The 22,843-nt window shown below is 40.3% G+C and overlaps 1 protein-coding gene across 1 annotated transcript in view; it reads left to right on the plus strand.

The window, feature by feature from the left end:
- rspo2 (R-spondin 2) overlaps positions 1 to 20,619 on the plus strand; it is a 49,866-nt gene extending 29,247 nt beyond the window's left edge. The window contains exons 3-5 of the mRNA XM_026913263.3: positions 1,876 to 2,019; positions 2,894 to 3,082; positions 19,329 to 20,619. Of these exons, the coding sequence (XP_026769064.1) occupies positions 1,876 to 2,019; positions 2,894 to 3,082; positions 19,329 to 19,447 (452 nt within the window). The 3' untranslated portion in view covers positions 19,448 to 20,619. The remainder of the gene's footprint in view (positions 1 to 1,875; positions 2,020 to 2,893; positions 3,083 to 19,328) is intronic.
- The last annotated feature ends 2,224 nt before the right edge of the window (positions 20,620 to 22,843 follow it).

Below are 22,843 nucleotides of genomic sequence, written 5' to 3' on the forward strand. Positions count from 1 at the left end.
GGAGTATAAGATGTGATCAGGTGATGACAGGCTAACCATGCCTAATTTTTAACGGACGGGGAGGGCTGTCCAATTATAGATCTGATTTATTAGCTGTTAGTTCTTGTCATGTGCTGGACATGTAGGGACACTGAACTGCTCAGAGCTCTCATTACGCTGGCAACAAAAGCACACCACATCCTCTTGTGTGGCCTTTGCCTCCATGCCAAGAATTCTACAGTACATTGAAACTCGACCAGCTAAAGCACATGTTTATCAAACAGGGCTGAGCTGTTGTGGTGTCTGCTGGTGGGATGGTGTGAAGACAGTATGTTGGAAACAGATATGAGGAAAAGATTTGTTTACGCTGACTACACAGTCTACATTGATGCACCATAGTGAAACTATGTGAGGTGTTCAAGGATGGTTGAGCCTGTCTTATTAGTCCTCGTATCACATCAAATGCTCATTGTATTCTGTTAAGAAACATCTCAAAACCTCAAGGATACTCTGTTCTGCTCAGGCAGGAAATTCCCACTCATAATCGGCTTATGTTTTACTGGTCTGTTACTCCACAGCTGGAGTGTGTGATGGTTAGATAATGGTGATTGTGAAGGTTGTGTTCAGGACTGTAGCTGAGGTGAGCGTCATGTCAAGAAAGGCGACCAATGGTCTGCATCAAAATGTAGGAATCTTTTCAGAACTGTAGATCTTGTTTAGACTGGTTTAGAAGAGAGATTGCTTGGGCTGGGGCTAAAAAGTTTATGGATTTCCTTGGTGTGGAGTAAAATGCCAATGGAACCTGGCTCATTAACTGAGAAAGTATAAAATGACCCCTAATTAATTTCATAGACTATGATAATAACCCACACAGTAAACCCAGATCCGTGGAGCATCCAATTTACAAAAGCACAAGCTCTGTGGCTACATGTGTACCACTTCATTTAAAGAATCTATATCTGGCATTTTAAGACTCCAGTTTGACTTTAGGCAACAGTGAGTAACTGCTTTGCGGTTGGTAATGTTGCCTAAAAAGCACCATTACTACAGAGTATGGCCAAACAAGTGGCATGAAAAAGGCTTGAAATGGCTGAAATCTGAGAATCAAAGCCCATCAGACAATCAGACGTCTCACACGGCCTCTAAGTATCATCATAAACTAGCTCACTCTAGGGAATGCCTTTTAATCATGTTCTCTAGTGCATGGTCCTGTTGGTAAAGCTAATGTAATCTGCCTGAGAATCATATACTGTTTGTCAAGTCCGATGTTGGTGGTGTGCTGCTGATAGGATGAGACAGCGTGGGTTGTAAGAAGATAAGTTCTTCACCAAGCCTGGCCTCTGGCATTGGACAATAGCTCCCAAATGTCTCTCTCCTCCCTTCCTAATTTAAGGACTCAAGCCAGAGCTGGATTTAAGCACAGTATGGAGAATTTCACAACTTGGTGGTTAGAACATCATTCATCATGTCCTATCTATCTGGCTATGAATAAATGATACATAACAGACTGTAAACAAATAAGGCATGTGAGCCACAGCTTCAGATACATGTGAAAGAGTAATTATTGATGATAGACCTCTTGGCTTCCCTCCCCTGCTAAAAGAGGTCATGATGAGGTAATCACTTGTGACCTGTAGTAGTGGACGGTTGTACAATCTCAACACACAAACACACACACACACAAACACACACACAGACCATAGTCAAAAATGTCTGTCAGGGATAAAGAGTATTCTGCAATTTAGCACTGCCCCAAGCAGACATTAACAAACATCAAACCCACTTTTTAACCATAAACGTTTTCCAGTGCCTCACTCATCCTTGATCAGATGCAGATGCGTTGATAATGTTTGTGTCCTCACCACCTTTTTATCTCTCTTTGTTGCCACTCTGCAGGATGTAGGATAGAGAACTGTGAGACCTGTTTCAGCAAAGAGCATTGTACAAAGTGCAAACCTGGTTTTTACTTGCACAAAACCCGCTGCTATGAGAAGTGTCCAGAGGGCTTTGCTCCACTGGATGACAGCATGGAGTGCGGAGGTGAGGAGAGCATAAGAGAAAGCACTGATATAGCACTGAGTAAGAAATAAAACACAGCTGGTCATGCTGATATAGTAAAATAATCCATCAACAGGACAGAAGCTTTGGACCATCACTACCCTGAAAGTGGATTATTTTCTATATAATATAACATACTGTAGTATTAAGTATTAGTATTAAGTGTTGTATTCCTTTTATACCACATTGATATACCAACGATTACAGATGACATATAACGTCATGCTTTTTTAATAATTTATAGTAGAATATAATGTTATGGAACACCTGTGAGACAAGGTCCTGTTATTACTTATGTTATAATAGGTATAAACAGTCATTCCCTCCCCACACCATAAAAACCCACAGCTTGTCATGTTATTGAGAAACAATAAAGCACAAACTCTGCTGTCCTGAAGACTCTCCCATGGCGGAAAACTTAATGACTGACACCAGAGACTCCTTCCATAAATATTAAATAAATGTCTCCTTACAGAAGACTTCACCATAACAACAAGTACAGATATTTCTTTATTAAATTAAAACATGGTTTTTAATCCGTTTATTAATATATTTAGATTATATGGCACGTCCACAATAAAGTCCCCATGAATGAGCTGTTACTTTAGACACCGTATTGTATTAGAGTGAGCACATTAATATAAAACTCTCGTTTGAATTGAGCTGCTGTCACAGTTATGCTGTTACAGAATTCAACAACGCTGTGGTATAATAAACAGTAATGACTGAAAAAAATTCTCTAATGGAAATGGAGTGAAAATGACCTCATTATAAGAAACTGCTGTAAGGAATAGCTGTAATGCTGCGTGTTAACTGTGAAGTGGTTTCTAAATGCTTGTCCTTTTTTTTTCTTCAGAGGGCTGTGAGGTGGGCCAGTGGAGCGAGTGGGGGACGTGCACCAGGAGAAACAAAACATGTGGCTTCAAGTGGGGATTGGAGACTCGCACAAGGCATATTGTGAAGAAACCACCAAGGGACACAATACCATGTCCTACGATTGCTGAGTCCAGGAGGTGCAAAATGCCTATGCGACACTGCAGGAAAGGTGAGATACTCCGTATATTTACACTTCCTTGGTGTAAATCTTTAAATGAAAGCCTGAAAAGCTCTTTTTGCCAACTTGGTGACTTTATTGCTAGACTTGGCAACTTTTTAGACCCCTTTAATTACTTTAGTTTTTTTTTATTTTTAATTAGCCTAATGCGAGTAGCATTTTGAGCAGATGCTAGCGACTGTCCTGCACTCGATACAGCTCTCCAGCTCACTTCACAGCAGCTGGTTAAGTTGAGAGAGCAGGTTTGCTCGACTCACCACTGGTTTGTAAAGCCTGACGGAAACACATCTGCACAATCTTATGTCTTTAGAAAGTATTTCTTTTTCACGTAACGCTGCCATGGAGTGAGTGGGCAATGTGTAAAACCAGTGGATGTATATTTTTGGTATATTTTCAAGCCTTGATTTTATTTCAAGCCATTTGCTGAGAGGCCATCTTATATATTTCCTCCCAATGAGAGAGGCCATATTAAAGGCCTATGCAGGGTCTAAGAAGAGACAAATGTGCAGCACTTTCACATTCACCTGTTTCATCATAATCTTTTTTCTTCCTGCTCTACACTGTCTTCTCTAACCTCAATCCTTTTATTTGAATTGTAAGTGGCTGGTGGTGTGTTTTCATGCATGATACATTAGTGTTTTTCCATGCTCACTTTAGTCTCCCTGCTATGTTTTGCCGCAGTATATTTTCTCTTGGCTTCTCCTCTCTCTTCATAGTGGAATTGCTCAGTGTATGAAGTGCAGTGGCACTCTCTGTTTCCTCTCGTCTACTCAAGACTTATTTGCGGTACGTGCTGCACGCAGCTTCACTATTAATAGCGAGGTCCAGTCTGGAGGAAACTATTTGCACTCTAAACACAGCCATAGAATTTTTTTCATGAAGCGCTTCGTTTAACATAGATGGGCCAACCTTGCTAATGAAAATAATTGCTGTCTTGGGAAAGTCTTATTAGCCAGCGTGTATATTAAGAATTCATGTCTACCCTCTGGATTTTTAGTTCCTGCTCACCTGATTACATGTATGTCATTTGTGGTTCTTGAATTATGCTCCTGTTACATTAAGTACACATATAATTGCGATGTAAGTCACCATAAAAACAACACTTCCTGTAACTCTAGCTGTACTTTGAGTGTGTTTTTCACTTTTTTAAGATGGATGTTTTAATTAGGTGTCCACAGTTCACAGGGACTGTGTTCATTTGTTCAAATATCAATATTTATTTAACTGTTTCTTGACATACAATGAGGAAGTTAAAGAAATCTGAACTAAAGACCTTCATTCACTGTTCAGACTTCTGTGTGTTGCAGCACACACAGATCCTAGACTCTGGATACACCCGTGAAAATAGCATGAAGCAAACTGAAAGCTAGGCATGGTGTTCAGTTGAGATGTGAGAAGCACACTGAGGTGCTTTTTAGATGAAATAGGCTGTGTGCTGTCTCCTTTTTCAGTAGCCGTGAAATATAGAAAAATCTTGATCTTTCTTCTATGCTGGTTCATCTTGAGGCCCAGGGTTAGTTCCTCCTGCCTGACATTTCCCAAATTACTTTATTATCCCTTAATTATTATTAAGCACTCGGACACATACTTATTGGCATATCTAGTGTAATCTAGTGTAAGGTCAGTGACTGGGGGCATTGTTAAAGTGTTAATTGAATGCACTGAAGAATCATTCTTTTGTCAGTTCGCCTTGATTAATTTGAGTCTCAGACAGCATGTGTGCACATTTTTGTATGTTTACGCCTTGTGTACGCCACTGATGCCCAGTGATGCCCCCCTCCTCACCACCATCATTCCTACCTACACTGCAGAGCACAGTATCATCAATATGTGACGTGTGATTATAAGACATTTAGTGTGTTTTCACAAATGTTCCAGGATTATCACAAATTACATAATGATTGAATATTGAATATGTAAATAGTGAAAAAATCCAAATATTCCACTGTCTCGTTGAGGGTGAGTCTATAGCTCATGCCCAGAGTTCCCGGGATAGACTCCAGATTCACTGTGAATGAATGAATGAATGCTACAGTGCTGTTGAATTTTTGAATCTGATTGGTCTGAAGGTATTGATCTAACAGTAGCTCTATTTTAAATCTCAGGTTTATATTATATTAATATAACCTTCTACTGTATAGGTTATCTTTTCTATAGTAACAGCTCATTTACAGGAGCTTTATGGCAGACAGTCCACACAATCTAAGGCTATTTATAAGGAAATTTAAAATATTTTGTTATTTAACAACGAAATACTAACAGTATAGGTTTTGATATAAGGAGATGTGTATTTAACATTTATGGAATAAGTCTCCAGTGTCAGCACTTTGTAAAAGTCAATAATTTATTTTCCATGGGAATATTCAGGACAGGCGACTTTGTGGTTTACAATTTTTCAGTAACATGATAAGCTGCAACTTCAAGAGAGAGAGAGAGAAGAATAGAGAGGCTGGTGAAGGAACAGCTGTTTATAGCTTTAATAAAAGTATTCCACAACATTATTCCACAACATTAAACATCATTCATTAATTAATTGAGAATTATAATTGTTGGCAACTCTCTGCTGTATATGAGGAATAAAATACTTTGCAACATGCTGTTATAGGAAAATAATCCACTTCGGGTGGGAACATTAACTCTGCTCTGGTCGGCCGGCGTCATCACTCATCGTTGATTATTTTCCTTTAACAGCACATTCTGCCGTATTTTATTCCTTATTTAACTTACATGCCTGCAATTTGCATTGTGCCTCTCAGCTGTAATATTAAACTGGCCGTAACCCACCCAGAGCTCATTCCTCTTGATATCTCTGTTCTAACTCTGCCAAATTGCTTGGCAAATCATTGTCCATTCTTCTTGATGTATCTGTTACAACACTGCCAGCTGTCATGCTCCGCCTTCTTCAAATCGGGTTTGGAGGTCAAGGAGTTTATTTTTAGACTATTCTTTCTGTAGATTTTGCTTGAGGTGTTTGTTGTCTTGTTGCAGGATGCACTCATATTTCATTTTATTGTTTTTTTTTTGTACAATTGTCAAATGGTGGTACATTTTTATTTCATTGTTTTATATTCACAAACCATGAGGGCTGCTCAGTAGTTTCAGTGCTCACATGGAGCTCTGTTATTCTCTGTAGTTAGTGTGTGTCATGTTATTATGTTCCTTTTATATCTTGTATGTTGCACCAGCGTCCTTAAAAAACAGCATGTCATCCCACTGTGTACGAGCACTCAATGCTACTTCTCTGTCATTATTGCCAGTGTTGGCAAAGTCCATTTCCAAGCAGTAGTAGAAATTTGACATGATACTCTGATGGCTGTCTGACCCAGTTAGTAAAATGTATTGTGCAGATGACCAGGAAAGGGCCAAAGCCCTTGAATTAGGCTTTGAGAGCATTTCTCAATCCTTTGTTAAAACAGTGGACTGGATAGAATTCCTCCCAGCTGACCTCTTAAATTACACTGGATTCCAAGGGCTTTGTAAATAAGTCCCTGAACGCTACCTAATATGACGGCTTTACTCCGCTACACAACAAATTATATTTAGGGACCTAAATAGGATTATGGTCAGACTATAAACATGTATGTTTAAACATATGTCACAGTCCCAAGCGGACCACACAGCACTGGTGCAGAGAGGAAGCAGAAGGAGACTGAGGAGACGTGCACTGGGTAATATCACTATTACCATAATATGCCTAAAAGCAGACACTATACACCAGGCTTGGGTTACATAAGAAAAGAACTTCTATACAGTTATGGATTAAGTGGATACTGGATATCGGAGAATGGAAGAAAGCAGCGGAGAAAAAAAAAGCCTAAGAATATGAAGGTCCACTATTTCTGGCATTGTTTATCTGATCATCGTGTTTCCATCGCTCTCAGTTTAAATACCACTCCAAATTATTTACAGATTTTACAGATATTCAGGCTTCACACTTGATCTGACCAACTTGGATTTATGCTATCCTTAGGGTACCAGTGAAAACATGGAAACTGCTTATAATTATTTGCTTTAGTGAAACGTTCTGATGATGGTGTAGTTATTCTACAGGATTCCACAGCAGCCATCAGGCGTGGAAATTCAGTGTTGCTTGGCTGCTCAGAGTTGGAGCTTGGGAGTCGGTTGCTGTGCCAACGCTCCCCTACAGGCACTTCAGCCTATTGTGGCAGTGTGTGGCGGGACTCCCTGGGGTGGGCTACTGCGTGGCCCATAAACACTGTTTATTAATAGGCGCTTGACTGCTTTCGAAAATGAAACGCCTGCTGAGCTCCATTCTGCGCCATCCTCTGCCCCTGTCATCAAACAGAGAAAATACGCTAGAGAAGAAGACTGTGTTTGAGTAGAGAAGAGAAGAAAAGAGATTTGCTAGAGAAACGTCTGCTAGAGAAAAACGCCTTAATGGTTGTATCTCTGTAAACAGTCCTGTCAGCACCCTTAAGTAATCTTCCAGCATGTGACTGATGTTTCCAGCCCTCCAGCTCAGCTTACTCTACACAGGCCTGTCAGGCTCATGGAAGTTTCCTTTGCAGCAAAAAGCTGTATGCCTCTCCATCTCCACAACCGGTTATTTTACATCACTAATATTAACTGTTGTGTAAACAACTTATAATGTTACTGCTCACAACTGCTTAATCTCCCAGTAATTCCTTGAAGTTGGATTTAAAGGGATTAAGGTTTTACACAAACATGCCAGTGGACTCATTCACTGATGGTAGCAAAGCAATTTTGTCAACTTTGACAGCAGGAAAGAGAAGAGAAGAGGAGAGGAGAGGAGAGGAGAAGTTAGAGGAGATACATGCAAGAGAAGAAAAGAGAACAGAATGTTTTACACAAACATGCCAGTGTACTCACTGGCTAATTTCACTGATGGTAGCAAAACAACTTTATCCTACTCAGACAGCAGGAAACCTGTGTCATGAAAACACACATTATTGAGCATGTGTGAGGATAAATAATAAGCCCTTTTGGAAAGTGCTATGTGTGCAATAGATGATATGACATGAGAGACAGAGACACTCACTTCTAACCAATTACTTCAAATGGCTCCCAGATTTAGCTTCAACCTGAAGCACCTGGTGTGATGCCATCGATTTCTCATTTCCGTACAAGGAAAAATGTGCGCCATTCTTTCATTTTTCACCTGCAAAAATAATTTACTTTCCTGCTATAGGAAATAATTAGTGTCGATCTAATACATCTGCTAGACTAATACATGAAGAGCACCTCAGTTAAGATGACTTTTAAAGTTGGGTTTGTTTTGTGACTTTAAAGTTACAATGTAAGCGAACTTTGCAATGTATGGACAATGAAAAATTCAACCTCAACCTCTCACAGCCGTTCAGAGTGGAGTCGCTAAAAACAAACAAAACAGACTGGATCTGATGTCTTCATCACTTCCAGGCCTGTGAACTGAGGTTTACACACAGCTGGTTTGCACTTAACAGTTTGCCTCTGTGGACATCTGCCAGTGCCTCCACACCTGGCTCAGAGTGCTCACCCTGCTGCTTTCGCTTGCACACATCTGCCTGCGTGTTAGTAAGCATGGATGGACAAGTCTGAAGCTGGGAATGATTTGATTCTCGTGCCAGGTGAGTCTGGGAGCCAGCGTAGGAGACGACAGAGAGGAGTAATTGCCTTTAATCTGTCATGGATTGGGCTTTCCATGACACAGACCATGTGCAGATCTGATTTCCTCTACATACAGTTTCGCCTGGAATTCTCTGTATTAATGATTGGATAATGTAGAACTTCAGTACCATGACAGAGAAATATCATTCTCCTCCTCCTCATCCAAGCATTTCAATTACGCATTCGGCATCTGACTTGCCGCCCATGTTTGGTTTGGAAAACCAAAATCCAGATCCATTTTTGAGCATCTTTGTATCAAACATGCTCATTTTTGTCCTGCCGTCAAGCCAGCACAGATGCATGCTTCCACAGACAGCTAATTTACTTCTTTTGGCACGTACACTCATTCCTGTCTGCGGAGCAGCGCACTGGGCCGACTCATCCAAAACAAATAGCTAGCGCTGCACTTTTGCCATCACTGAGCAAAACCTCTTGGATGCACTTAGTAAAGAGAGGCCGAGGGAAAAGGCGAGAGAGCCGCTACCTTAGCTTATTTATTTGATTACTGTCAGGCTGCTTGGCGTTCTTCATAGAAGCATGGGGCTTGTCGTAGGAGAAAGCGATCTGTCGACGATGACTCCCAATGAGATTTGGCTCTGGCGCTGAATCTCAGGAATGATTAATGTTGAATTATGTCTAGGTATTATCACAGAAAAGTGCTGAACAGAAGAGAATGGCCAGCAGGAGCATGGGACATGTCGCTTTCCCAGGACAAGTGGCGCTCACTAGCTGGCTGGTGTTGTATCAGAGTGATTATTCATGGCCATTGCCAAGCCTGTTGTGACTGCCGGGTCTGTGGCCTAATCTTCCTTTAATTATCTCAATCTGAAGCACTGACAGAGAGCCAACTCTGTGTGATCGAGCTCGGTGTGGCTGTGCATGCATTAACACCACAATCCCCTTTCATCCGCCACATAAAAATATGAAGTTGAAGAATGTGTGAGGTCATCCAGAGGTCACCAAATGGTTTTTGTCAGTGATTATAAATAATCCTCAAGTCAATTCAATAGTATGAGTCTCTTGCAATTGAAACAGGCAGAGATCAATTCAGAAATCAGAAAGACTTTTTTTTTGTCAGCGTTTTCTCATCCAAGGACCTAAATCCAGTGCACTCATTGAGCAGGCATTGAGTTTGTGGCTGATATCTTGGGGTTAAAGCCCAGTGCACTGATTGGGACTTTCTTTCAAGGTTTATCCACTGGCAGTGCTCATGGTTCCTGGTTACAAGAAACCCACATCATCTTTTATTCAGATTGAAAAGAATCTCTGCCCATTTCCTGATAGCCAAAAACTGAATTCAGCTATGATCTTGAGCAAATAGTGCTATGGTCTTGTGCTCAACTTAGTCCAATCATACTGTAGCTTAGTGAATTAGTTTCAAGGAAGGGTTGATGTTATTCCGCCATTTAGAAAGGGAGCATTTGAGAGCAGAAACTGCGTCACAGTATAACAGTATGCTGGGATTTGAGATATGTTTTATTACAGCATCAGCTAATATATAAAACGTCTTCCATCTTCAGCCATTTCTCATAGTTAATCATCTAGTCTTATATCACCGACTGCAAATTCTCACCGGTTTTATATATCTCAGTCACACTGTGCTAATTTCACTGTGCCTCTGGAAATTCTTCCAAAGTAAGACCACGCTTTCTCACTCTATCTTTCACACTAACACTACATGAAAGTCTTTTTCTCTCACATATACAGTGTATCTCTCTCTCCATCTTTTTGCTATGGTTACATTCCTTATGGGGGTGATTTGGGAGCCTCTGATTAACTCCCCACAAAGTGCCCTGCTCCCTGACCAAAATAAATATGGCCGCTGTCATTCTGTCAGCAACCGTTCTCAGAGAGCAATATTTGAAACACTTGACGATCCTGCCGGCTTTTATATGGAGAATTCATCGTCATACCACAGGCATGAGCCATAAACACAGGGACTCCTGTGGAAGAGGGCTCCCCTCTCCACATCTCCGTCATCTGGCCCTCTCAAACCAGGAGAAGCATGGCTCATTTTCAGGACAGATTTTTTTTTTGTTTCATATCTGGCAATGCTTTTACTGGAATATAGGCACCTTGGGAGTCCCGTGCAGTCCTTGTTTATGACAGGAAGAAATCATTCTTGGAATATATTATATATAGGATATGGTGTCCAGGATGGTTCAGCGAGTATGTGAGTAGTATTTGGTGATAGATTAAGAAGAAGTGTGATGACAGTGAGCAGTCTTCGGCATTTCTGCCAGCCAAATCCTCTGCTTTGCCCCTTGCATAGGGCCCCCACATACGCTTTCATCTCTATACACCACACATGGCGAGCCACACACTTCCTCCCCAGTCCGCAATAAACATGCATATTCGTGCATACACACACATGGATGGATGCCTGTATGTGTATACATGATGCTGTATATGTATAGGATTTGTTTCAGCTGAGCATTGCCATGACCCAGACTGCCTTCTGTAGAGAGAGCATGACCATCCACATCTGGAGCACAGTTGCACCAGTTCAGGTTCTAGAAACCTCTGTCTTTTCCCTTGTCTCAGTCTGTTCCCTCCCTCCTCTCAGCCATCTTCATTGAGACATCACAGCTTGTAATCAGAACATGATGATGTGCCTGTGGAGGGAAGTGGTGGTGTCTGACCCACTCATGTCCACAGGGCTGGACCACTCAAAGAGACACCTAGTCAAAACAAAGACCTGTTTCTGGGTGGTTAAGTGAGGATGTGAGCTTTGGAGTTCGCTCTGTGTCACTTTAATCATGAGCACTCAAGCAGAATGCAAAATTACAGGCGAGACACCTCTGCTCTTACACACATATGGGCTTGAGACAAATGCCAGGATTTAAAGCTTTATCTGGAAATATTTGCTCCAAATGATTCACTCCAAGTGTAGCAGTTTCTCACGATATGAAGCCTCGTACACTGCATGTAGATTTTTACGTAGGCTTTTAAACAATGCCCAAATAGGTTAACACTGCAATAAAAGAAATCCCTGGACTAAATCACTGTTCATTTTCTCAAGTTTTTGTGCTTATTTGTTTGTGGTATTGTTTCTTCCTAACTTCTCTCCAAGTCCCTGGCCTCCAGCCTTGTGCGTTTAGCAGGAATAATACCTGGATGTCCGACAAATCAGCACTACCCTGTGGTTACAGTTGGATCTTTTCCCTGATGTGCTCTTAGTTTTTCCTTTAACCTATGCAGCTTGAACAGCAATAGTCTCTTTGACTGCCTTGCATTTCTTAACATCTTTATGTTGGTTCATCGTTTCAGTAGCTCCAACAATCTCCATTTTTAACTCACCAACCAAAATTACATCGCAATCAGAAGCAGAGAAAGCGAGCATACGGAGTGGAAAATGTTTGCCATATGTCGTGAAAGTGTTTGCTTTTGCGTAGGGGTTTGCTTCAGAGCTCCTGTAGCTCCGCAGGTAGATGATAAAAGCTGTCTGCTTCACTCAAATGTCCACATGAGTGCTGTCCAGCGCCAGTCAAGTGTGTCTCATCTTGGAGAGAAATGCTCACTCCAGACTTCTTAGGGCGTAACATAAAAAACACTCAAACACACATTTTGACCACAGCTCATACAGATGCGCTAAATCTATTTCCTCTGTTTTTGTCTCAGGAGGATATGGCTTTGAGCGTGCTGACATATGAAAGGTGTTTGGGGAGATTCTAAAATGGAAGGATGTAAAGGAGAGCAGGCATGTTTGCAGCAACTTGAAGCGTTTCCCATGTAGCGTTCCCTTCTCCTCAACTTTAGCGTGTAAGCCTGGCGATTTGCAGAGGCCCCTTGGCCTCCTGGCCACTTCCTCTTTTTTACTGTAAAAATCTGCTCCTTCTGTAGATATAAGGCAGATTTTCCCCTGCTAGTCTCTCTTCAATGACAAGTATGAAGGGCCTGACATATAAAGAACAAATCAAGCTAGTCCACTGACTTCTCCATCCTCCAGAACGGCTCTGTTGGGGTAAAAAATATAAACCAGAGCATTTAAAAAACTATAGAAGCTAATAGCACAAGTACACATACCTGGTAGTACAACTATATGTAGTCGTGACCGTTTCCCAGTTTGTGTGTGTGTTCTCTCAGAAGTCTCCAAACAGTCTCAGCCCATGTTGTGTTCATTCCTATAAAGCAAAATGTTTTGGAGCATGGAAACACAATAGTCTGTGCTGTTTTAGCAGTTCTCAGAAAGTTACACTGATATTTTCAGGGGAAAATGGAGGCCTAGTTTCACTGAAAGAGGAAAAATATAGTGCTCTTATTGGCTGAGACACACACACACACACTATATATATATATATATATATATATATATATATATATATATATATATATATATGTATATGCTTCCCACCACCTTTATCATGTGAAGGAAATGCAGCTTCAGGGGTAAAATAGAAAACAAATGTTCCTTCAAATGGTTTGTGTAATGGTAGTGTGAAAAGGTCACCTTCTTGGCAGAGGTGATTTTTTTAGTACAATTTCATGACAACCATGAAGAGGAGGTTTTAAATTTACAGTTAACCTACAATATGTTAAGGTTGTAGAGAATCTTGGTGGAATCTATCTGCTTTATTACATTTTGGCATATTTTAGTTTTTTAAATAAAAGTTGTAGGTCAAAACTGGCAGATATTCCTATCCTCGTGAGGACACTTGGTAAAAACATGCTTACACACACACACACACACACACACACACACACCCCATGAGCACTGAGAAAGGCTTTAATAAATCAGACAGAGCTTTATATGTGACTCAGCACAACACATATGCAGTAATTAAACATAACTATAGCTAACTATAGTCTCATTTTCGAAGTGACACAGCGCTAGAGCTCCATCCGTTTAGGCCCAGATGTGATCCAGACAGGAATCAACCTCTTCATGGGAGTCTGATGTAACTCCATGATAAAATGTTGGTGGAGTTCAGGGAAACTCAGGAAAATGTTTAGCTGTTCGGGCTGAAAAACCTCTAAATGTTGCTTAGGTACAATGATGAATTGTGATCTAATCGACCTTCTTCAGCTCTAACAGGTGAAAGTGATTTCATGGGAATTTACACTTGGCTATTTGTAAGAAATAGTCCAGTGAGTATTCTGAAACAAACTCCTGAAAGCATTGAAGGATCATGTTTTTTCCAGATGGTTGGGGTTCTTAGCTATTTGCAGGTTGATAATTAAGCAATGGGGATGGAGTGGTAAACAGCAAATAATAGGGATAGGCGACGATGCAGGTTTACAATGGCACCAAGCTTCAACAGAGATGTTTTCTCTATGACCTTGTCTGAGGAAGGCAGCTAAACTACAAATTACAGGAAAACAGACTACCTAAACAATGATTACCTAAGAAACAACAAAAGATAAAAGTACCTCAAAACAGTCAAGCAAAATGACATAACATAGTATTTATATTGTTAAGAAAATGAAATGATGTAGCATTTATCACTACTCAGCTGCTTGGTTGAAAAAATAGTTTAATTCCTTTCAAGCTACATGATTTAAAAAGAAAATACTTCAGCCTCACATTGAGACAAATAACAGCTTTGCAACCGGACCCAACATTACATCTCAGGCAACCTCTCTTCAAATGCTTTATCCTGTCAAAGAGTGGGTCCCTCTGCCAATTCCCAGCCCTTTGTATACACTACTCTCTTCAGACTTCTGTTTTTGGTGTCCTCTGTTCCCAGACTGCCTCAGTTTTCTACTTTGACTTCCCATCAGTAGGATGTATCTTCAGAGAGTATGGCTTTTATCTGCTGCTTAATCTCCTGACAGAACATCTGACATTATATAGAATGAGGAAATAATGACACACCTAATCTCAACATTGGCAATTTTTCATCTGAAATACATGTGTTTTAAGTCATACCATGTGATACTAAGCAGAGCACAGTGACGAAAGAGAGAGTGGGTTAAGTAGTATCCAGCGTAATCTTGTTAAGCTAAGTGAAGCTTTGCAGAAAAGGCTCTTGTCAGCCGGCTGGCAAGATGAACTTCTGCTCCTAGATCTGTCTTTGCATTTCACTTCTCTGTTATCAGTCATCTTCATCTTCATGCTTTTCCTGATTTTCTTTTGTTCTTTCGATAGCTTTTTTATCTAAGTGTCTGTGAAGGAAGTTTGTTATTGTAAAGATGCTGGATTGTGTAAACTACGTATGTTCCTTTCACCTGGCTCATGGACTTGTGGAGATAACTGTAGAGATTTTAGTCATGTGCATGTGATCCAACTCCAACCTGCTCTAGCACAAGCTAAATCAAAGAAGATTGACCGGAAACGGTTTTCTTATAGTACTGCATGACCATATTTCTTAGATGTTGCAAGAAAAAAATCTTGCATAAAACTAAATCTTCTAAATCTTTTGTAAGCTACAATTTCTGTGAATGTATTATTTGCCTTTGTCATATTTTGTCTTAACTTGTATTTGTGACAAAATAGCTGTTAAGCTGTTGACAGAATTGGGCCAATAGTCAGTCGTCCTACAGAGATACAAGAGTTTGAGCTGAAAAAAGCAACTGAAGCAATGGTTTAGAATAAAATTCACTGAATTATGAAAGAACATTAATACTTAGATGTAAAATGTGACAAAATGGATTTGTTTGGATTTCCTTTCTATTTGAGTTTTTCTATTACCTTTTTACCTCTCATTCCACTGAGCATTTCTAATTTAGACCTTGAGTCAAGTATCTGAGAATACTCACAAGCAACAGAACATATGATCTAAGGAAACACAGTGTGTGAAACAGAAGTGCATGTGCACGTTTTTTTTTTTTTTTGACAGTCACACATAAACACATACACACATTCATGGTGCTTTGCAAGTGTTATGTGTTCTCTTGCAGATAGAGGAGTCCACAGTGTGAGATGTGGGGAGCTGGCTCTAACTACGCTCCCCTTCACAGCATTATAAATGTATGTGTGAGGAGGCCCTTAATGGCTGCTAATCCAATTTCTGCTACTGGAATCAAATCTCACTGGCGCCAGTAGACCTCTCCTTCATGCACAAATAATGGTCTTTGCATCGGTGTGTTTGTAAAAATCATGCACTGCCAAAAAATGCTGCCTTTACCACCTGAGTCCACCTGAATCTTTTTAAACATTATTCAATACGCTTCCATTTTATCTCACACTCTCACTTCATTGCTTGGCCTTTTTTTTTTGAAGGGTCCGGAGTGGAGAAGATAGTTATTAATTGTTGGTCCCCTGAAAGATGAGAAGGTTTTGAACAGAAGGAGCGGAGAGTCTTTGCAGAGAGGCCCATTTACCGCTCTCGCGTAATGCCTTCCTGAGGTCAGCCATCGATTTGCTTTAAACCACATGCTGCACTGATAAGATTAGGCCTTTCGATTCCTGAACTACTTGAGTCATCCAGATGAAGTCACTTTGGGTTGGACAGCAGACCAGATAGCTCTCTGGAGCAGAAAAGATAGTTCTCTTTTCATTAGGTCATGGCCTCACTCACAACAGGTTGACTTTGCTTTTCTTTCTTGCTCTTTTTCTGTGCCCTGGAGCCTGCCTTAAACAACATGACCATCTACAGTATGTGTGAATTTACCGCCAAGTTCAGTAGTAAGATGCGCAGAGAGATGCGCTCCACAAGGGACGGCGACGTTGACGTGCAAACAGAGAGTGAAAACGGAAAGTGACAAATCAGAGTTAGAGGAGTGAGAGTTGAACTCTTATGCAACTGCATGTGAATTTAAGTCACAGTAACCATGTGCATGTTTCAGCAAAACTTAATAATAAAAGTTTGAGAAAAATTGTCATTAACTAATAGTAGTACGGAGCAGCACGGTGGCACACAACTCCAAGATCTCTGGTTAGATCCTGAGCTCGGGTTATTATCTGCACAGAGTTTAGCATGTTCTCCCTGTGTCCACCTGGGTTTCCTCCGGGTGCACTGGTTTCCTCCCACGTCCCAAAAACATGCCTGTAGCCGGGTAAGAGTTACCAGGATAGGGTCTGGATCCACTGTGACCCTGACCAGGATAAAGCGCTTACTAAAGATGGATGGATGAATGAATATTATTCATAAGTAAATACGAAGCAGAAGCAAAACAATTTAATTTTTTTTTTAAAAATCACACGGAAATCATCTGCATGTTTCCGTCTGGCAGGCATTTTTATCCAAAGTGTGAAAGTATGAAAAGTACAACCCAAGCATACAGCTGTGACAAGAGCCAACTTTGCTACATGATTATGCTTCTATTTCAGACATAGTGCACGATAGTTGTAGGACGTAAAAAGGAAACATCAGTGCAATGCCAAGAACTACAAGGTACAGAAAGGGCAAATAAACATGGAGCAAAGTACAAGTCAACAATATACAACAATGAGGAGAAAATTTCATTATAATGCAGTATACAATTTCAAGTAACATCATAATAAAATAAGCATAAAGGAAACTTCAAAGCACTGCCAAGAGCTACATAATACAGTAAATGGAGATGCAAAATTGAAGACTACATATACAATAAAGAAACCAAGTAACATACAATATGCAACTTTAACATTGGCATACAAAAAGACATCAATCTAGAGAGATATAAAGCTCTCTCCACACTGACACACAGATTTACAGGTTCAGACGCAAACCCACACTCTCCGGCTAGTGGAATGGTAACCAATGTCCCATGTGGCAAAAGGAAGACTGAGCAAGACTGAGAGTAATAAGCTAACATATGTGAATACACTGAATAAGTTTGCCTTGAATTGTTCATCTGTTTGAATGAAGGCAGATGTTCAGAACATCTCCGTACAAATGAAAAGCAGTAAGACATTCTGTAAGTGGTATTGTTTAACGCCACCACACTTGTACTTAAAAACTAATTCAAAGAACCTAAAGCTATTTTCTGCTCCACCTTTTTCCCAGTTCAATTCACTTTTCACACTTTACGAGTGCTGACTGCAGAATTACACCAGCCTGGGAGGGTATCCTGAGATTAGATGTTGGCAATTAATTGAAAATGACTCTCAAATTACTGTTTATTCATTCATTATTGTGCAGGGCTGTGAGGAAGAACAAGTCCCATTAAATGCTCAGGACATCTTGATATGATTTTCCATTTTAAGCATTGTTTTGGCCAAATAGTGATGAAGCATTCAGCTGGTGTGGGTTGCCCTCTAGCTGCCAGTTATGAAATATTATGACATATACCTTAGTGTTTTCAGAAAACTTTAAAGGTCTGTGATTCTGAGTGCAGCTTATATTAGCCATAATAACAGCACACCACAATAGATTATAATAAAAGACTATAATAAGATCATAATGAATTATAATGAAAAGGGTCACTAATCATAACAAGGGTCTTGCTGTAATTCTAGGAGGAAAGAAACATATGTTCTATTTTGTTCCAGTGGAAACAGAACTGTGTCCTTTATTGCCATCAAATGTAATTCCTTTTGAGTTGATTGCAGCAAAGGTCTGTTTATAAAGCACATAGCAACACTGTTTCAAATGAAAAGGACCTCTTTAAATGGCAATTAGTGAAAAAACAAGCCTATGGTCCAGATGTTCTAGCAAGTACCTTGTTGTAACTCACTAGAATAGAAAGGGACATTTGTGAAACAAGCTCGGCGGCTTTTGTGTTTTTAAATGAGGCTCATGGAAACCTTCATGTCTTCCTGAATAGCATGAGTTGAAGTGGTGAACCGTAATGCTGTGGGAGCCGAAGTTTTGGAGGCCTCTCTGGACAAATAACAAGCAATCGCGTGAAGACAACATTTTTTGAATCCTGCCAAATTGTTAAACTGGAAGATTTTAGTCCCAAAAATAGTGTGATTGGAGTAATAGCAGGAAATTGCCCTTGGAACATTACGTGAAACCGTTACATTTTTGTACCACTGAAAAGAGCTAAAACAGCCGCGCTCTATTCTCAGGGTTGTTTCCACTTAAGAAAATCATTTTCGGAGAATTTACAGTGCTGTGCTGGGAAGGGCAATGGGGCAGCTGCTTGAGCCAAAGCGCCAAGCCATGGGTGAGAGAGTCTCATTTCAGATAAACACACCACACATTACTCAGGCCTCATTTTGCTGCGCTAAACGGCCCGAACAAGTGCAATAAAGAGATATTAAGCTGAACACTGAAACCTGACTACAGAGGAGATCATTTTCAGCAGCATTCTTCCCTGCACTCTCTCTGAGTGTAAGCTATACAAAGTGCTCTCTGGCTCAATATCCATTTATTTTTCCAGCATTCATGTCTGACTAGTTTTCCAAATATTGGCTGTTAAACTCTCTACTTCTACTTCATCAAAAACACTCACAGCAGCCCAAACACAAAACTAATTCAGCATAATACATTAAATTGAACTGATTGCTGTTGAATTGAGTAGTCACTGTGCATGCATCACACCATTATTTGCTGTGCCATGGAGCACCCTCCGTAGTCCTTGTTTTCCCAACATGCTTTGCAGTCTTGTGCTCACACCTGGGCTGCATTAAGTCTGGTTTAAGAGTAGCTTAGAGGTTATTAAGTTTCTCTCACTTCACTTCATTTGCGCTGGTGTGAGAACATGAGAGAGAAGGGGAGAAGGAGTTGATTTAATTTGAGGTTCTGCTACAAAAGCTGCTGTGAAAAAATTAGTATTTTGTTCTCTGTGTTTGCTGCAGGGGGATCGGGGAAGCACAAGCCCAAAGATCAGAAGAAGAAGTCCAACAAGCAGAGGCTGCGCTTCCGGGCTCAGAACCACCACAGTGACCACCTGGCCTCATTGAGGGCCAGCCAGTAAAGACTGAGATTTCCACATGGAACGAAGATCAGAAAGCTGCTACCCGCTGCTCAACACACACTCTTATATGCACACTCACACACACCCACACACACACATACACACACATACACACACATACACACACAAATACAAATGCAGTTCCTCATAGTCTCTTAAGCTGTACACACACATTCACACATGCGCTGTGTATTTGTACCTCCTGCTGCTTCCGTCGTGCCGGTGCCCCAACGCGTGACCCTTCTCAACATCATTGAGCCGTACAGCAGCTGTTGGTACCCAGACTGAGCTGGAAGATGAGGAAAACAGAGCTGAACGAGGACTGAAGGAGTCATGGACTTTAAGGTTGGAGGATGAGCAATGAGCAAGAGAAAGAGAGAGAGAGAGGGGGAGAGAGAGAGCAGGAGGAGAATGGATAGAAGGAGGGTGGATGGAGAGAATAATGTCTTGAAGAAAGAGACTTGTCTATATTTATCTAAAATGATGCGCATTGATGGAGGCAGAGTGCGCCATGTAATGCCTTTTTGGTTGGCTCTGTACATTTTTGAGAGTAATCCAGTATAATGTGTAGTTGCAAAGTATTTTATTCTCGGCACAAGATGTTTACGTCCAGACTGCTTTATGCTCTAACTGTATATTGTGGATAATAAAAATTTAGTTGTTCACCTAGCATGGCCACAAGCTCATGTGTACATAGTTGGTGAGTTTATCTAATTATATTATTAAAATAAAACATTACTGTATTTTCAGTATTGAACTCCTTCACCATTAAATGTGTTAGTAAAAGGTTATAATACCAGCTACAGATTTAAGATTTAAAAAAAAAACAAAAAATAAGTAAATAAAACATAGCCTTCACATAGCTATTACATTTATATGGTATATATTTGATTTATTTATTGATTTTGATTTTGTACTTTTTTGTGTTTGGTGACAGTTTTGTCTCTGTATCTGTTACTACTCTGTGCTGAAATATTCTTTGAACACTTATAACAATACAGATATCTCCACCAGTGGAACCAGTTTCTGTCAGATGTGTCTAATAACTGTTCTTTAGAAGAACTTTCCATGCTTTAAGCTTTAAACTGACCCATAATAGAGCAGCTGAAATATTATAGGCAATGGAATGACCATGTATATATGATGTTCTATTAAAAATGCGATTCATGCCACCTATGTGATACTGTTTTGTATTTCTGTTAAATTACGGTGATTCATCAGCCAGGTCCATAACAAGACGCCTGTAAGCACTATTATATTTGCCATTTTCATAGCACAGGATATAGCACATACTGACCGGGTAGTGGGTCGATGTTGGAGATGTTGGACTATTGATCGGAAGGTCGTGAGTTCAAATCCCAACACTGCCAAGCTGCCACTGCTGGGCCCTTGAGCAAGGCCCTTAACCCTCAACTGCTCAGTTGTATAGATGAGATAAATATAAGTCGCTCTGGATAAGGGCGTCTGCCAAATGCTGTAAATGAATGAATGAATGAATGAAGGACCGTGAAGAACATATTAGACCTTAAGTCTTTCTGACACAGATGTGTGTATCATCCATCAAATATAGGAGTGTCACATGACCTCTGTGTCACATTAGCCTGAACAAATTGCCTCTCCTACCAGTCATACAAATCTTTTTTGCTTCCTCCCGTCACTGTATGCCTCTTGGAGAAAAATGCACCGATGTGAATAAGAACCTCTCCTGTGTGTAACTCCCAGACAGCTGGAGGAGTTTACTGTGAGTCATGGCAAATTAAACCAGCGTAGTGTACTATATAATCACTGCCTACACAAAAAGAAAAAAAATGCTTCAGACCTAATCTGTCAGACAGCTTATGAATGCACACTAGCAAATGAATCAACTGGTTAAACACAGTCAATTTGAAACCAGATTTCCATCCTCTTGTGTCAAGTCAGAAAATATTTCCAGAATTAAAGGGAATCAAGAAATGAGAAGAAGAAGAAGAAGAAGAGACCATATGTAGTCTCAAGCATTTGTTAGGTTGACAGTGTGACAGGATAGTGTTAAAGTGGAGCACTGTCTCAGCTGCCACACAGGATGATCACAGACAAAATGTGACTGTGAAATATAATTAAATATTATACTCAGAAAAGGATGTAACCCAAAACACTTTTACCAGTCTACTGAGTAAACAGTGTTTTTCAGTGGTGCAGCCACCTGAAGCAGCGTTGCCACCTCTCAGCTCCAGGGTCCGATGGTTCGATCCTGAGCTTGGATTATTGCCTGTGTGGACAGTATGTTTAGCATGTTCTCGCCATGATAGATTGGCATCCCATCCAGGTATTGCTATTCCCGCCACACATCCAAGTATTCCTGCACAGAGCAGCTGCTGAAGATGAATGAATATAAGCACACAAATTAAAAGTTACATTTCCCTTTTGATGAGTGTAGTATAGTTAAAGTATCAAAAAAAACTGATTGTGAGGCTAAGATTAAGAATGTGAGTTTAGAGGAGAATAAGAAAAAGATATGTGCAGATTGGTTAACTGAAGAAGTTGTTAATCAAAAGATATCAATTAAGTATTTATTCAAAAACACAGCAGTGAGGATTGGCACTCGTATAATGATGGTGTGATATTAATCTTAAAAAGGTACATTGTGTTTCAGCCCATTTAGTAGAGTACTATTTTTTGCACATCTCAGTCTACTGAAACAGGAGCGGGGTCCATTATGCTAATGTGTAGTGAATATACTGTATGTGTACACTTACTAACTGTGTTTAAAGAGCCATCTGTTGTGGGTTACAACCTAATGAACTACTCGCAGACATCATCTCAGAACACCAGAATGTCAGTGCACCAGAGGTGGAGATTAATTTGTAAAGAGAACTACTCTGAGGGAAATTCATTTAAGTCCAGATCACCACAGAGACACTACAGAAACTCTAAAGAGTTAGTCTTGAATCTAGTGTTAAATCTCTTTATCTATAGATTGGCACATATTAAGCTCTTTAGTACATCACACGTCCATCTATACACTACCCCACTTCCTCCACTACTCTTTTCATCAGAAAACCACTACTATAAACTTTGTGGCAGCTTAAAGGCAATGGTTCATTCTGGAGGACCTCTATATTTCCTTGTGTGTGTGTGTGTGTGTGTGTGTGTGTGTATATGGTGGGAGGCTCTGGTGAGCCAACTAAGTCAGAAGACTCCTTTAATCTGACAGCATGCAGTTTCATTAGCTCAATTCAGTTCTATTATTATGGCATGCATCAAAGCTTTAACTAGTAAAACCACAAACAGGAAGTGAGGACTGAGCAGCCATATTCCGTATGTGCATGTGTGTGTGCATGCGTGTGTGCGTGTGTGTGTGTGTGTGTGTGTTTATATCCTTCTCTCATGCCATCAGGCTGTCACACACTTCACTCT

This window comes from Pangasianodon hypophthalmus, chromosome 1 (genome assembly GCF_027358585.1).
Source record: "Pangasianodon hypophthalmus isolate fPanHyp1 chromosome 1, fPanHyp1.pri, whole genome shotgun sequence".
Taxonomy (NCBI): Eukaryota; Metazoa; Chordata; class Actinopteri; order Siluriformes; family Pangasiidae; genus Pangasianodon; species Pangasianodon hypophthalmus.